This window comes from Brassica napus, chromosome C3, assembly GCF_020379485.1.
Source record: "Brassica napus cultivar Da-Ae chromosome C3, Da-Ae, whole genome shotgun sequence".
Classification (NCBI taxonomy): Eukaryota; Viridiplantae; Streptophyta; class Magnoliopsida; order Brassicales; family Brassicaceae; genus Brassica; species Brassica napus.
In genome coordinates, this window is record NC_063446.1 from 14,545,390 (window position 1) to 14,560,765 (window position 15,376).

At 36.3% G+C, this 15,376-nt stretch overlaps 2 protein-coding genes and 1 long non-coding RNA gene across 4 annotated transcripts; 2 read left to right on the top strand and 1 right to left on the bottom strand.

Annotated features, from left to right (window-relative positions):
• The first annotated feature begins 4,942 nt into the window (after window positions 1-4,942).
• LOC125584320 (embryonic protein DC-8-like) lies at window positions 4,943-6,204 on the top strand. Its single transcript, XM_048752647.1, has one exon. The coding sequence runs from the start codon at window positions 5,479-5,481 to the stop codon at window positions 6,055-6,057; it is 579 nt and encodes a 192-aa protein (XP_048608604.1). The 5' UTR covers window positions 4,943-5,478; the 3' UTR covers window positions 6,058-6,204.
• Window positions 6,205-6,858: 654 nt separating this feature from the next.
• Window positions 6,859-10,902, bottom strand: LOC125584321. 2 transcript variants are annotated; one of them, XR_007321293.1, is made up of 7 exons: window positions 10,678-10,902; window positions 10,333-10,581; window positions 10,064-10,121; window positions 8,417-9,392; window positions 8,072-8,320; window positions 7,803-7,860; window positions 6,859-7,130 (listed from the first exon to the last, which is right to left on the bottom strand). It is a non-coding gene; the product is annotated as an uncharacterized LOC125584321 (long non-coding RNA). The 2 variants fall into 2 exon arrangements; XR_007321292.1 differs by lacking the exon at window positions 8,072-8,320 and having other exon boundaries at window positions 10,678-10,901.
• Window positions 10,903-13,257: 2,355 nt separating this feature from the next.
• LOC125574854 (protein COLD-REGULATED 15B, chloroplastic-like) lies at window positions 13,258-14,603 on the top strand. Its single transcript, XM_013828314.3, has 2 exons — window positions 13,258-13,532; window positions 14,273-14,603. The coding sequence occupies exons 1-2, from the start codon at window positions 13,336-13,338 to the stop codon at window positions 14,463-14,465; spliced, it is 390 nt and encodes a 129-aa protein (XP_013683768.2). The 5' UTR covers window positions 13,258-13,335; the 3' UTR covers window positions 14,466-14,603.
• The last annotated feature ends 773 nt before the right edge of the window (window positions 14,604-15,376 follow it).

Genomic DNA, 15,376 nt, shown 5'->3' on the forward strand with positions numbered 1-15,376 from the left:
TTCATTTTACCGGGCAAATATTTCGCGAAAATTGAAATTAGAATTCCGACGGAATTCCGACGGATAATATCCGTCGGACCCTAGGTTTTATAACCCCGAGCCACTTCTTCTTCCCCATTTCTTTCTTCTTCCTCTGCGCAAATCCTCTCTTCTCTCCGGCGATTTCCCCCTGAAATCCGACGATATCTCCGGCGATCTCCCTCTTCTCTTACACAAATCATGTAAGGACCCTATCCCACTCTCTTAGGTTCTATTTGTTAGGTTTTTGTGTGGTTTTGATAGATTTTTTTTAGGGTGATTGGTTAGGATTGTGATTTGGTTGTATAATAGGTTTAGCATTGTGATTTGGTTGAATGATTTGTTTTGTTGAATTGATTTAGAATTTTTGTATAATTTTTTTTTTCTATTTATAAAATCGATTTTTGTATATAAAATCGATTTTTGTATTTTACAAAACGATTTTTCTATATAAATTCGATTTTTTGGACTTTACAAAAAAAAAATTTCTATATAATTTCAATTTTTTGGATTTTACAAAACATTTTAAATATCTATAAAACTTTTTTTGTGATTAAAAATTATTATTTGGGATTTAAAAATATTTTTAATAGATATATATTATTAAAACTATTTTTTTGTAATTATTAAACTATTTTTATTTATTACAACTATTTTTTGTTTATTAGAACTATTTTTATATAATTATTAAAAAATTTAAATATATATAAATCTTTTTTTGTGATTAAATTATTTGGATATTTTAAAAAAAAAAATTAATTTATATATTTCTGTATTTATTAAATATATTTTTTAAATTTACAGGTCTCATGATGATCAGACCCGGCCTCGACAGCGTCGTGGTCGTGGTGGTACGGGGAGCCAGTCTCGGGATTCCAGCCATTTTCAGGATTCCCCTTCGCCCCACAGCTCCAACCATACATCTCCCTCTGCTGCACCCGCTCCTGCTCCTCTCGCTCCCGCTGCTGCATCCGCTCCTGTTCATCCGGGTCCTCCGGGAGTGATGCGTGTTGCGGAGTTGGTTCAACAGCCCGGTCGTGACTATCTTCCGTATCTCACTCCGTATCCACATGGACGGGGTCAAACATGGGAATTAAACATTTTTTTTTCTTTAAATTTGGATTCATTATTAACCATTTGTTCTTTTAATAAGGTTCAACCGATCCGGGAACGGGATCAGCGCATGGATCAACCGTATGATGTACTCGGCCCTCGACAGTGGACATCCGACTTTCACTCACTTCCCAACCGACAAGCAGGTTCTGTGGTTTCGTTAGTTTGCGGTAAGTATTCTAATTTTTTACTTATATTTTTAATCTTTAATATAAATTTTCTACTAATTGTGTTTTTTTTCAGCAAGAGTTCAACTGGAATTCCGATGAGACGCTCTTTATCTATCACCACTTCGTCCATAAAGTAATGGACAACTATGGGAAGCAGATCCACGAGTGGAAGAAGAAGTGGGAAATCAATAAGGTTCGATTTAATTTATTAAACCATTTTTTAATTTATTAAACTATTTTTTAATTTATTAAATTTTTTTTCTTTTTATTAAAAGGTCCCAAAGTCGATGAACGACACGGTCTGGAAGGAGTTGTGTGCGCATTGGGATAAGGAAGAGACGAAAGAAACTTCTTCCACCAACTCCACCAACCGCAAGAGCGACCGTAAAGGGAAGGGCATCTACAAGCATAACTTGGGTGCTCAATCTATTGCCACTCTCGGAGATCGCATGGTAAGTTCAACCGCTTTTTCTTCAATTATTTGAGTTTCAGAATTTAAATTTATTGTGCATTTCTTCTAATTTCTAATGTTTCTTTAATTTATGTTTTTTTTTCAAGGCGGAAGAAAATGATGGCGAGCCGGTTGATGATCTCGCCCTAATGAGGAGGGCGTATACCAACAAGAAGACCGGCCAGATTGATGACGGTCTTGTGAGGGACGTGGTCGACCTGGTCCAAACTCAGGTGGTAGACGAAGTGTCTCAGCTTCAAACCGAGGATGACGCTTCGACGGCTTCGACCAACTTGTCCCGGTTTCGAATCAACGAAATCGTTGAATCCGTAAGTTCTTTGTTTTTAAAAGTTCAATTCATTTATTTCTTGGTTTAAATTTCTAAATTTGGCTTTTTCTATTCAGTCGGTTCCAAAGAAGAAGGGACGTTTGGTCGGTTTGGGTCGTCGCACCCGGTCGGTTCCCCCTTCTTCTGCACCACCGCCCTTCGTTGATCCAGAAATACTTACGGCCCAGTTGAAGGACAAAGATGATCGTATATCTTTGTTAGAGACCCAGATGGCGGCTCAACAGGCGGGCTATGAGGCACAGAGGAGGCTGAACCAGCAAATGATGGAGATGATGGAGATGATGCAGAGGATGTACCCGAACGAGGTGTTCCCGGACGTGCCAGACCCGTAGTTTTTTTTTTTCCACAAACTCGGAATGTTTTATTTTTATTTGTGAAACTTTGAATATTAATTAATATGATTTCAATTTTACTTTTAATTTCATATTTTCGAATTTAAATTTCAGAAATTTTATTTTTTAAAAAAAATTAATATTTTTTACATTCCGAGGAAATTAATTATATTTTTCACTTGATCGATCGATGCGTTTTTTAAAAAAGGTTCGGGCTATACCGAGGGACAGGTTCCTCTGTTTATTCTGAGGAACTTTTCCCTCGGTATATTCCGAGGGACATCTGCTAAGTCTTAAAATTTGCTAAGTTAATTCTCTTATGGCTCTTGGGCAGTTGGTAGTCTTTTATAGATTAAGTTTCAGCTTGGATCCTTTTGTTTTGTTTGCCGTAAGTTGTCCCGGTGTGGGTTCTAGTTGCCCCTTCATGTGGGCTTTTGTGTCTGGGGATTGTTCATGCATCCGCCAGTTTACGTATTGAATCATGTATGTTTCTTTTGAATGATAAGTATTTTTCCTGGGAAAAAAAAGTTACATTTGTTTTTTTTGTTAGCCATTCTATATTTTAGAATAAATCAGTACTTTCCCATAGATGAGGAATTACTTTGGTCTGGATAGTATTTAGCCAGTGAATGATGAGACTTTCAAATAAAATCTAGAATTCCATTTAGACAAGCATCAGATTAGTCTAGTTAGAGATCCAGTTGTTTTAGAGGTTCAATCATCTATGTTTGAAATAGATACGTTTGATGGACGATAAACATTATGTTTGAAATTTTTGGAAATAGTAAAATTACAATAACAGAACAGTAAAATAAAAAGAGATACTGAAAATAAAAGAACATTAGATATTTTTAACAGGTATTTAGCTTTAAACGGAAAAGAAACATTTCAATGATCTTAAACTTTATCAACTTATCTTTAAACGATATAATAGTTAATAGACGACAAAAGTTACAAAGTTTTAGTTAGCCCTAATCAGTCCATGTTTTGTTTTTGGTTAAAATACCAATCCAAGTTAATAATTGCGCAACAATAGACTCAACTGAATAACTTACAACGCAAGGTGATTAAAGGAACGCCACTATCGTCCGACGGCTGTAAGCCTGTGAAACACGGCTGAATGTGTGGATAATTGAAAACATATCCTTATAATGTAATAGCTATATTGCATTGTTGCCACCTTTGGGTCTATACATATACATACTCAAGTATTTTGGCCAATGGATGATGAAACTTCAAATAAAATCTATAATATAGCAGACCAATTATATGCTGCCATGATTTTATTTGTTGCCACCTGAAGTTGGATGCTCGAAAATGCATGTGCGCATATGCTGATCCGATGTGAATCTGTTTTACCTTCATCATCACCTCCATCAGCAATCAAATTTCATTATCATCAATTGTTTTTAAGAAAACCTATTCTGTTTTTTTAAAACACTAGTCAAATTATTGATTTCATCATCATATAATATTACCTGATGAATAGTTTCACGAACAACGATTTCTTCTTGTAGCCTTTCCCGCAACACATGACTACAACGAATCTGCTTACCCTAGACTTGGTATAAAAACCTTTAAACTTTGATCACTAGACTATAATGCTTTCACAACTATTATGTTTAATTAAACATTAATATATGTACCTATGTACAAATAACATTCTGATATATATATATATATATGTATATATCATTTATAAAAGAATATTCTGGTAATGATTTTGGCCATTTGGGGTCTTTTTGGTTTGCCTGACACTTAAAACTTACTCTATTCTTTTCTCATGTAATTCTTTTTTCATCATTGTATATGTTACGCAAGAACTATTTACTTTTAGTCAAATTTGAATTTCGGTCCCTTCATACTTCACTGAAATAACGTTTGAGATACTAAAGTAACTCTAAACAAGTCATGGTAGTTTAATCTATACTATTATTTGTGAAATCTAACGTTAAAAGTTATACTGGTTAAATACATTGATACCTTTAATAAATAATTAATTTAGTTTTATTTGTTTTTATATAATTAATCATTAAACGTGAATTAATTATAATAAAATATTAAAAAACGTTTTTGACAAAAAGAAATTCATGTCTAGTGTATTATTATTTAGTAAAAATCGAAATTCTGAATTAAAAAATCTTGAAATAGACAAGTTTATATATAAGCCATAGATAAACATAATGAAAGATCTTGATAATTAATGAAAAAAGAAAAAAAAAACACAACCAAAATTGTATATAAAGAGATTTCTACAATATTTACATAACATGATATAGATTCTGATTTTTATAAAATAATAATAAAATATATATATATATGTTTTGTGAAAAAACTGCATCATATATAAATAGTTTTATGTCAAATTTGTTATAGATTAAATAAGTATATGACAATAAATTATTTTGTTGGTCTTTAAATTTATAATATATTTATTAATAAATATTAGTAAGATAATTATGTCTGTACGACGGAAAAAATACCTAGTTATTATTTCAAATGAAATACTCTACGATAATTTTCCAGGTTATTACCCTATTGAGCTAGAGATATACTTGGACCTAAAATTCAAAATGGGCCTGCTTGAAAACAAAAAGAAGCGTAGTGATGCGATTCCATAGTCTTTTTTTTCTAAACAAAAAGAAGCATAGTGATGCGATTCCGTAGTTGGAACTTGGAACCGACCAAACTGAAAAGCTGAGACGTCGAGAAGACACAATGCTCTGGAAGGTCTCCACGTGCTAGTACGGAACAACACGTGTCTAAAACCGAGATGATTGGCTTCTTCTCGTTGGCTCAATAACATTAACGTTGATCTATTCCCCACAACCTGAGTCACAATACATCATACATCCCTACACGTTTGCAATAACATACTCAACACATCACACACCGCCAGATAATTCTTTCTTTTAGGTTAAAATGTTCGTCAATTATAAAAGCAGAAGAAAGATCAAAACTCGACAAGAATCATCTAACTATAGTCTTGAAACTAAACTGTGTTCTTGAAAGGTGTTTGTTATTGTTAATTAGCATATAATTACAATGGCGTCAGAGCAAGCAAGAAGAGAGAATGTGGTGAAGCAGAGGGAAGTTAAAGTGGAGAAAGACAAAGGGAGAGACAATGGTGTCCATGTTACTCACGCTGCGACTGAGAGAGGAAGTCATGGAGGCGGAGAAGCTGCTGCTGTGTTCGGACAAGAAGGCCCTGGGAGAGTAGGAGTAGAGCTGACGGGAGAAGGGAGAGAAGAGTTAGAGAGTGGCGCTCATGGCTTTCATGGAGAGAAAGCACGGCATGCTCAGCTTTTGGCTGCAGGAGGCGAGGAGATAAGAGAAAGGAAAGGTCAGGTGTCAGTCCGTGGTGGTCGGAGTGCAACTGAGACGGTCACCGAGAAAGGACGGCAAGATAAGGAAAGTGTTGGGAAAGATGCTCAGAAAGCGGCGGATATGGGAAAAGCTGCGAAAGATACGGCGAGTGAGAAAGCTCAGAGAGCTTCTGATTACGTGACGGAGAAGGCAAGGGAAACTGGACATGTGGCGGCTCAAAAAAGGCAAGAGGCAAAGGAACAAGCTGACAGAGGCAAAGATACAGCGGCCGAGAAAGCACGGAGAGCTTCCGAGTAGGAGAGGGAGAAAGGAAGAGAAACAGGAAACACGGTGGTTTAAAGATTAGTGTGTTTTTTTGGTTTAAAGGGTTTTGTATGTAAATAACAAGCAGCTCTGTTTCAGAAGAATTCTCTAGTAAATAAAACTTTTCTGTTTCTCTGTTAATTGGTTCGAAGTATGTATTTGTTAGTATGATGGTGATGTACAAGCTTCGTAATTATTTGGTAAGGGAGATTCTCTCTAGGGTGGTTACATCTTTGAAATTGCTTGCAACTGTGGAAATCAGCAGCAGCAAATTAAAGCAAACTTCGAGGAATTGCTGATCCATCTACCTAACCTACATAGATTACAAGTAAACTTATTAGCATAAAGGATATATACACCTTATTATAATTCTGATAAATTTGATAAAGATGATACATCATTATTGGAAAGGCTTGTTATTATGCACCACCACAAACATGATACTCAAAGGCAGCATATTTGTGGTTAAAACTTTGTGGTATAGAATCCATGTACGGAGATGGGGTGGTGGACCACGATGAAAAATAAATAGTTACAGTATATAACTATTTTTAATTCAAAAGTTCGAGTTTTTTTGGTACTAGTTTTTAAAATGGATTGGAAATATATGATTATAAATTTAACTTAATAAGTTTTCTCGATGAATAAATTTAACTATTTACTAGTTTCGATGAACATCCCCAACCTCCCGTTTCTGTGACACCCTGATTTACATAATAAAATGTTACGATAAGTAAATAGCTCTGATACCAAAATGTGGCACCCGCCACTTTTGAAATATAATAAATTGATAAAAGTGGAAATAAAATAATAATACAACTCAAATAATAATAATCTTCATATCATAATATAAAAGTCAATACGATACCAAAAGGCCTAAAAAACCCAACATCGATAACATCCGAAATATAAAATACGACATAAACCGAAAGTCTGAAATAGGAATAACATAAACGATAAAAGTCCAAAGGCCTAAAGGCCCGATAAAGATAAAAGCGGTAAAAACGATAGAAACCCAAAAGCCCAATAGCACCGGTCCGATAATCACTCCTGCTCGTCGGTCTCACCTGAAAGGGGGAAGAAGGAGGGGTGAGCAACAGGGGAGTTGCCCAGCGAGGTATGGGATGCTAAACCGCAAACTACAGACTGAGTTCATAGCACTACTAAAATGTAGGCCTAGCTCTAGCATGAAACAAACACAGTGCCTATTACACCACACATAACAATCAATATTCGGCTAGAGGACTAGCCGTTACAACTCATGCGCTTATAATACATAGCTACTCTCTGCACCACGCATCTCCTCATAAGGATATATACATATACTCGAAGCGTCGCTAGTACAGTCTGTCTCTGTACCCCCGCCCATCGTAGCGTCGAATGCAAACGTCTCTGCACCACGCCCCAAACAGTAGCGTCGAAGCTCAAACGTCTCTGAACTCACGCCCATACCACACCGTAACGTCGAAGCTCAGACATCTCTGAACTCACGCCCTCATCACATAGTCCCTACTCATAACTATGTATATACATATATATATAGCAGTTTTTAGCATCAATCATTTCACACAATCGTTGAATCCTCTATTATCCTAATTCCAGTTAACAATCAATATCAATAATGAACAAGCAAGACTCTCAAATAGACTCGATTCAAAGAGACGGATCCATGTTTCGAAACTAAACTTTCCATAATGGTAGTACTAAACTAGTTCGGGATTTAACGAAATAGCCCTCACCTTAGCAATGAAGAGAAGTGGTATATATGACCTCCAGCTGCTCAAATGGACTCCAAATCTGAAATCAGATCGAAATTTCGAGTCAGAACGCCTTTTGAACGGTTTAAAACGGGTATTTACGGAAAAGTCAACTCGCTGGTCAAAGGTCAATCCGGTCAACCCTTGACCAGAAATCAATTCTTCCTAACCGACCGGTTTACCCTAACCGAACCGAAATCAATTTAAACCGGCTAACCGATCGTTTAACCGAGTCAACCGAGTTGACTCACTGAGTTGACTCGGACGAGTTGACCGAGTCACCGGCGAGTTACCGGCGACGGTCAACGGCGGCAACGGCGGATATTCCGGCGGCGGGGGACGGTGGTCCGGCGGTGGCGACGTTTTCCGGCGGCGGCGCGTGTACCTCACGCGCGCGCAGAGGCGAAACTTCCGGAGGCGCGTGCGGCTTCGTCCGGACTCCGATTGAGGCATTTTTGGTGGCTACGGATTCGTCTCGACGAGAGAAACACGATGGTAGTCTTGGATTCACGAGATTCATCACGGTTAGGAAGTTATGGGCGATTTACTAAACGAAAACGAAACTGAGCTTAAGGAATGCGGTTTCCGGCGATTACCTAGGGTGTTTATCGGTGGTGGCAAGCTGAACGTGGTCACGGCGCACGGTTGCTCCGGCGACGAGCTCAGGTGAGCTTTCTTCCTTCTTCTCCTTCTTCTCTCTCTCTTTCCCTCTCTCTCTCTCTCTTTCTCAAGCTTTAAAGAAGATGGGGATGGTGGGGAAGAAGGTGGAGATGGTGGAGAAGAAGGTGGAAGTGGTGGGGTTGGAGAAAAAAGTGGAGATGGTGGGAGTGGTGGGTCATTACAATTCTCCCCCACTTATAAGGAATTCGTCCCCGAATTCATGGCATAAGCTGACGAAACTGATACACACCTGAGCAATCCGTTCAATTGTGACATCATCATCCATATGTCGAACATATGGCCGAAATCCTGTTAGCTAGAGAGCGGATGACGATGAGTAACTCATAGTCAATAAAAAGACAATTGGATTAGAAAGGAGTGATACCGAACGGAAAGATGCGATTTATTTTCATTTTCAAAATTCCCAAATCCCCGAAAATATTTTGAAATTGTCTAAAACCGTCAAAACCGAATAAAACCGAGTCTCCAAAATCGCCGTCCCGGGTCGGAGCCGGGACGGAACCCGCTCTGATGCCAAATTGTGACACCCCGATTTACATAATAAAATGTTACGATAAGTAAATAGCTCTGATACCAAAATGTGGCACCCACCACTTTTGAAATATAATAAATTGATAAAAGTGGAAATAAAATAATAATACAACTCAAATAATAATAATCTTCATATCATAATATAAAAGTCAATACGATACCAAAAGGCCTAAAAAACCCAACATCGATAACATCCGAAATATAAAATACGACATAAACCGAAAGTCTGAAATAGGAATAACATAAACGATAAAAGTCCAAAGGCCTAAAGGCCCGATAAAGATAAAAGCGGTAAAAACGATAGAAACCCAAAAGCCCAATAGCACCGGTCCGATAATCACTCCTGCTCGTCGGTCTCACCTGAAAGCGGGAAGAAGGAGGGGTGAGCAACAGGGGAGTTGCCCAGCGAGGTATGGGATGCTAAACCGCAAACCACAGACTGAGTTCATAGCACTACTAAAATGTAGGCCTAGCTCTAGCATGAAACAAACACAGTGCCTATTACACCACACATAACAATCAATATTCGGCTAGAGGACTAGCCGTTACAACTCATGCGCTTATAATACATAGCTACTCTCTGCACCACGCATCTCCTCATAAGGATATATACATATACTCGAAGCGTCGCTAGTACAGTCTGTCTCTGTACCCCCGCCCATCGTAGCGTCGAATGCAAACGTTTCTGCACCACGCCCCAAACAGTAGCGTCGAAGCTCAAACGTCTCTGAACTCACGCCCATACCACACCGTAACGTCGAAGCTCAGACATCTCTGAACTCACGCCCTCATCACATAGTCCCTACTCATAACTATGTATATACATATATATATAGCAGTTTTTAGCATCAATCATTTCACACAATCGTTGAATCCTCTATTATCCTAATTCCAGTTAACAATCAATATCAATAATGAACAAGCAAGACTCTCAAATAGACTCGATTCAAAGAGACGGATCCATGTTTCGAAACTAAACTTTCCATAATGGTAGTTTAAACTAGTTCGGGATTTAACGAAATAGCCCTCACCTTAGCAATGAAGAGAAGTGGTATATATGACCTCCAGCTGCTCAAATGGACTCCAAATCTGAAATCAGATCGAAATTTCGAGTCAGAACGCCTTTTGAACGGTTTAAAACGGGTATTTACGGAAAAGTCAACTCGCTGGTCAAAGGTCAATCCGGTCAACCCTTGACCAGAAATCAATTTGTCCTAACCGACCGGTTTACCCTAACCGAACCGAAATCAATTTAAACCGGCTAACCGATCGTTTAACCGAGTCAACCGAGTTGACTCACTGAGTTGACTCGGACGAGTTGACCGAGTCACCGGCGAGTTACCGGCGACGGTCAACGGCGGCAACAGCGGATATTCCGGCGGCGGGGGACGGTGGTCCGGCGGTGGCGACGTTTTCCGGCGGCGGCGCGTGTACCTCACGCGCGCGCAGAGGCGAAATTTCCGGAGGCGCGTGCGGCTTCGTCCGGACTCCGATTGAGGCATTTTTGGTGGCTACGAATTCGTCTCGACGAGAGGAACACGATGGTAGTCTTGGATTCACGAGATTCATCACGGTTAGGAAGTTATGGGCGATTTACTAAACGAAAACGAAACTGAGCTTAAGGAATGCGGTTTCCGGCGATTACCTAGGGTGTTTATCGGTGGTGGCAAGCTGAACGTGGTCACGGCGCACGGTTGCTCCGGCGACGAACTCAGGTGAGCTTTCTTCCTTCTTCTCCTTCTTCTCTCTCTCTTTCCCTCTCTCTCTCTCTCTTTCAAAAGCTTTAAAGAAGATGGGGATGGTGGGGAAGAAGGTGGAGATGGTGGAGAAGAAGGTGGAAGTGGTGGGGTTGGAGAAAAAAGTGGAGATGGTGGGAGTGGTGGGTCATTACAGTTTCATTCCAAAATAAAATTTTGAGTAAGAAATGATCATATCCACTTCATTTCTATTTTTTGATAAAGTAAAAATAGATTTACTCTATAAGAGCATCTCCAAAAAAGAACTCTATTTTGAAGTTTCCAAAACTTTATATTTGAAGTTTCAATGGGTTCTTCTCCAAAAGTAAAACTTCAAACCTAACTTCAAAATTATTTATATTTTACACTATAGTCCTTATATTTGTCATAGTTGATGTAAATTCATAAAACTTCTATAAATAACTAGTACATATATATAAATATTACAGAAATATTAATTAAAAAATCTTAAACTAAAATATAAAATTATAAATAAAAGTACATAATTAAATATTAAACTGCAAGCAAATACTACATTATTCCATAAAATTATTTCCGTAATGCTCCTATATATGATCAACTAGTGCATTTCGAAGTAAAAAATGATTCTCTTTATTTTTTATTTGTAAATTACGAGCCAAAAATTGTTGAAATCGGACATCCTCATAATATGGCCGCTGATAGTTTGATAGCATCAAACGAAAAAAATCCTTGATCTTTTAAACGAAAGTACAACAAGCAGGGAAAAAGGTCATGAGATAATTGAATAACGACTGCAAAATGAAGCAAAAAAATTAACTTTTAAAGAAGTAAAAGAGGAAAATAAAATATTGCTAAAAAAACTTAGCTTCTATCGATGATGTTAATATTCATGAATACATTCGACCTGAACAAGAAAGAATCGTACGAAAAATGCGTCAAGAGCAACAACAACAATCATGTTCGGTTACACAAAATTTGTTTGGACAATATTTTGGAGATTTGTGAGGTTCCAGAGCAAATTTACCAGACTATTAGTGTTGTTATAATATTTAAATTTGAGTAATAATTATGTCTTCATGTGTCTTTTTAATAAGTTTTTATTATGGTTTTTTGTATTATTCTTGTTGTTTAATTCTAGTTTTAAAATATTATAAATTTTGTTTTAAAATTTTTATTTAATTTCATGTGTAAACTTTAATTTATAAAACAAATTTGAAATATTTATGAGATATAAAAGATTTAAAGATTAAAACAATAAACAAAAAAATATTTAAAAATTATAAATATGATATATAATTGTAAGAACCAAAATACAAATAAAAAGATAAAAGTTCAAATTTGAAATGACTTAACCCATTTTAGCAAATCCTAATCAAAAGATATATTACAACACTTGGCCGACGTATTTTTTTTTTCCTTTTTGTTTCTATCACAATAAAGGGGGGTACACGTGAAGTAACGAGAAGACGAGAACGACCACAACTTTTATTTCTTACTGCTTAATTTTGCAAGAAAATAAAAACAGAAATGCTAACATCTAAAACTTGTGTTGCCAAAAATGTTGCCAAAACTGCTAACATGTATATCACCACAACTTTTGATGGCCGACCTGTTTTTTTCTCCTAATATTTATTAAAGAAGATAATATTAATGCTTAAAAATATCCTTACGATGCCACGTAATTTGGATTGTAGTCGGTCTAGTATCCTATAAAGGCATATCGGTTTAGTTTCAAATTCGGTTTGGTTTGGTTAATTTAGGTTTTATAAAACTCAACACAATTAAAACCAAAGTAGCTTTGGTTTGGGTTCGGTTTGGGTTTAATTTGGTTCGGTTTAGTTCGGTTTCGTTTAGATTTAGTTTGGTTTTCTTTAAGAATCTATGAAACAAAAAACAAGTTCGATGACAAAACTCTTAACCACATCAAAGGAAGAAATACATAATAAACAAATAGCAGACTATTTGTAATCTAATTAGCATAACAAAGTTTTATAAGCATTCCAAAACCTATTAACTAAACTATTTGCATCAACCTTTTTGTTTTTATTGATCCTATAATAACTGTTACATAATTTAGAGAATAAAAATTGGAGAAGATGAACGAAACGAGATTGCTACGATTTAGATGCTTATAGTTTTTAGGTTTTGTTTTCAGTACAATCTTTAGATATTAGGATTATTTGAATCATATTTGGATTTTAAAAAAAATATATGAAAGTTACGAAAAAATGAAAAACAAAACTTTAACTAAAATTTACAATATGTTTACATATATATATATATGTATATATATATTTATATATTTATTTATAGATAAAAATATATTGGATTATTGGTTTGGTTCGGTTTGAAGCTAAACCAAACCAAACCATTCGGGTTGAGTAAAACATGAACCAATTGGGTTATGTAAAAAGCACGGTTTGGTTTAGATCGGTTTAACTTCGGTTGGTTTGGTTTGGATCGGTTCGGTTTGGGTTTTTTGCCCACCCCTATATAAAACTATGATACTGTTGGAGAATAGATTATTACTCATCTCACTCTTGTTCCTCTTAAAACTCGTCCTTTGATTTCTCTAGTTCTCTTCAATGGCGATGTCATTCTCAGGAGCTGTTCTCAGTGGGATTAATTCTTCTTTCCCCAGCGGCGTAGCCAAGCAGAGCGGCGTTGGCGCCGTCAGATTTGGCCGGAAAACTGAGCTCGTTGTCGTCGCTCAGCGCAAGAAGTCGTTGATCTACGCCGAGAAAGGTGATGGAAACATTCTCGATGACATCAATGAGGCCACGTAAGTCTATGTTTAATTTCTCTTTTAGTACATCTTGTCTTGTGAATCTGTATATAATATTTACTAACCTAATCATGATAGTGTTTTGATAAATAACCCACCCTAGCCGGTTATGAAAGCGGTCGTTTGAAACATATACGTACACGATTTGCCTTCATAAAAGAACTTTATATTATTTAAAAAAAACTGTATTTTATTTAAAATTTTCTTGGAAAATATTTGAGAAACAAGATATTTTGAGTACCTCCCTTTAAAGTAAATCAATGACTAAAATTTCTTAAAATAAAAGGAAATTATCAAAACTAATGGTGTAGTCTTATCACGGAAATTTGTGTCCTAGAGCTAATTATATTTTAAACTATTCTAGTATAATTCAAGATAAATAGGTTCATAAACCATAATATATATATTGATCTCCCCTTGTTTGTTAAGCTTACATATTAGCCTCAAATATTTGAGCATTCAGTTAGATAATTCCATGTTGGCAATTGTGGATATATATTTAAAATCATTGGTCAATAATGAATCTGAATAAGTTTAGAGAGTTAATCTTTTAATTTTATCATTGAAAATTTGTATGTTTAGAGAAAATATTATATTTTAAATTATTAAAGAGACAGAGGTTCGTAAATCATAATACATAAATTGATCTTTCTTTTCATATTAGCCTCAAATATTTGAGAATCCAGTAAATTAAGATAATTCCATGTTGGTCAATAATGAAACATATACATAAACAGAAAGAGAGGTTCAGATTACGTGACAGACAAGACAAAGGAGGCGTTGAAAGATGGAGAGAAAGCAAAAGACTACGTTGATGAGAAAAACGATGAAGCCAAAGACACTGCATTGGATGAAGCTCAGAAAGTTTTGGATTATGTGAAGGAAAAAGGAAACGAAGCAGGAGAGGCTAAGGACACCACAAAGGCATGATGATTCAACCACTTAACTAGTATATATTAATATATATATATGTATCAATCCTTCATGTTTCATGTTTAATATATTACAATAAGATCAGTTTGTTTTTACTTCTATTTCACTATTTGAAATAAAAGATATGTTACTTAACTACTCATCATCATACTTTAAATCATTACCATACCGTAAGTTAGGTTATATCTTGATGATGTCTTCAAAGCATATTAATGAGAAACTGAATGCAAAAGAACTAACGGGGTATAAAAAAAAAAGAAAAGAACTTACGGTGTATTCCAACCACAAATTGTTTGGGTGTTGATGCGTGAAAGGCTTCCAACGAGAGATAGATTGATCCAATGGGGTATGAATGTCCCTCACTCTTGTTTGCTATGTGGTGCTAATGATGAAACCAGTGCACAGTTGTTCGTCATTTGTCCTTATTCGCTGGATGTTTGGTCGTCCTTCTTCAGACATAGGATTTATCTCCTCCATATTCTTTGACTGACATTATTATCTGGCTTAAAAGGAGAGTTTCGAACAAGGAGTTAAATTTGGTGTGCCTGCTCATTTTTCATGCTGTGGTTTTATTCTCTTTGGAAAGAAAGAAATGTCAGATTTCATTCCTATGTTAGTAGGCCGGCTATCACTTTGGTAAAGGAATTTCAACTCACTCTCAGAGCAAAGCTTTATGGTCTTGACATCAGTAACCGAGCCTCTCTTCCTCGCTCTTCCGCAAGCTCGTCTCCTCTCATCGAAACTTGGTTCAGATTTATCCAATTTTAGGCGCTTGTCTCTGTTTCAACCCTCAAGTGGTGTGGTTTGCTTCAATTGTGTTTCTCTTTTTGATGTTTGTTCCTTTTATGTTTGTTTGTCTGAACAACTTCTCAAACTTGCTCTTTTAGGAGAATAGAAGAGAAAATCAA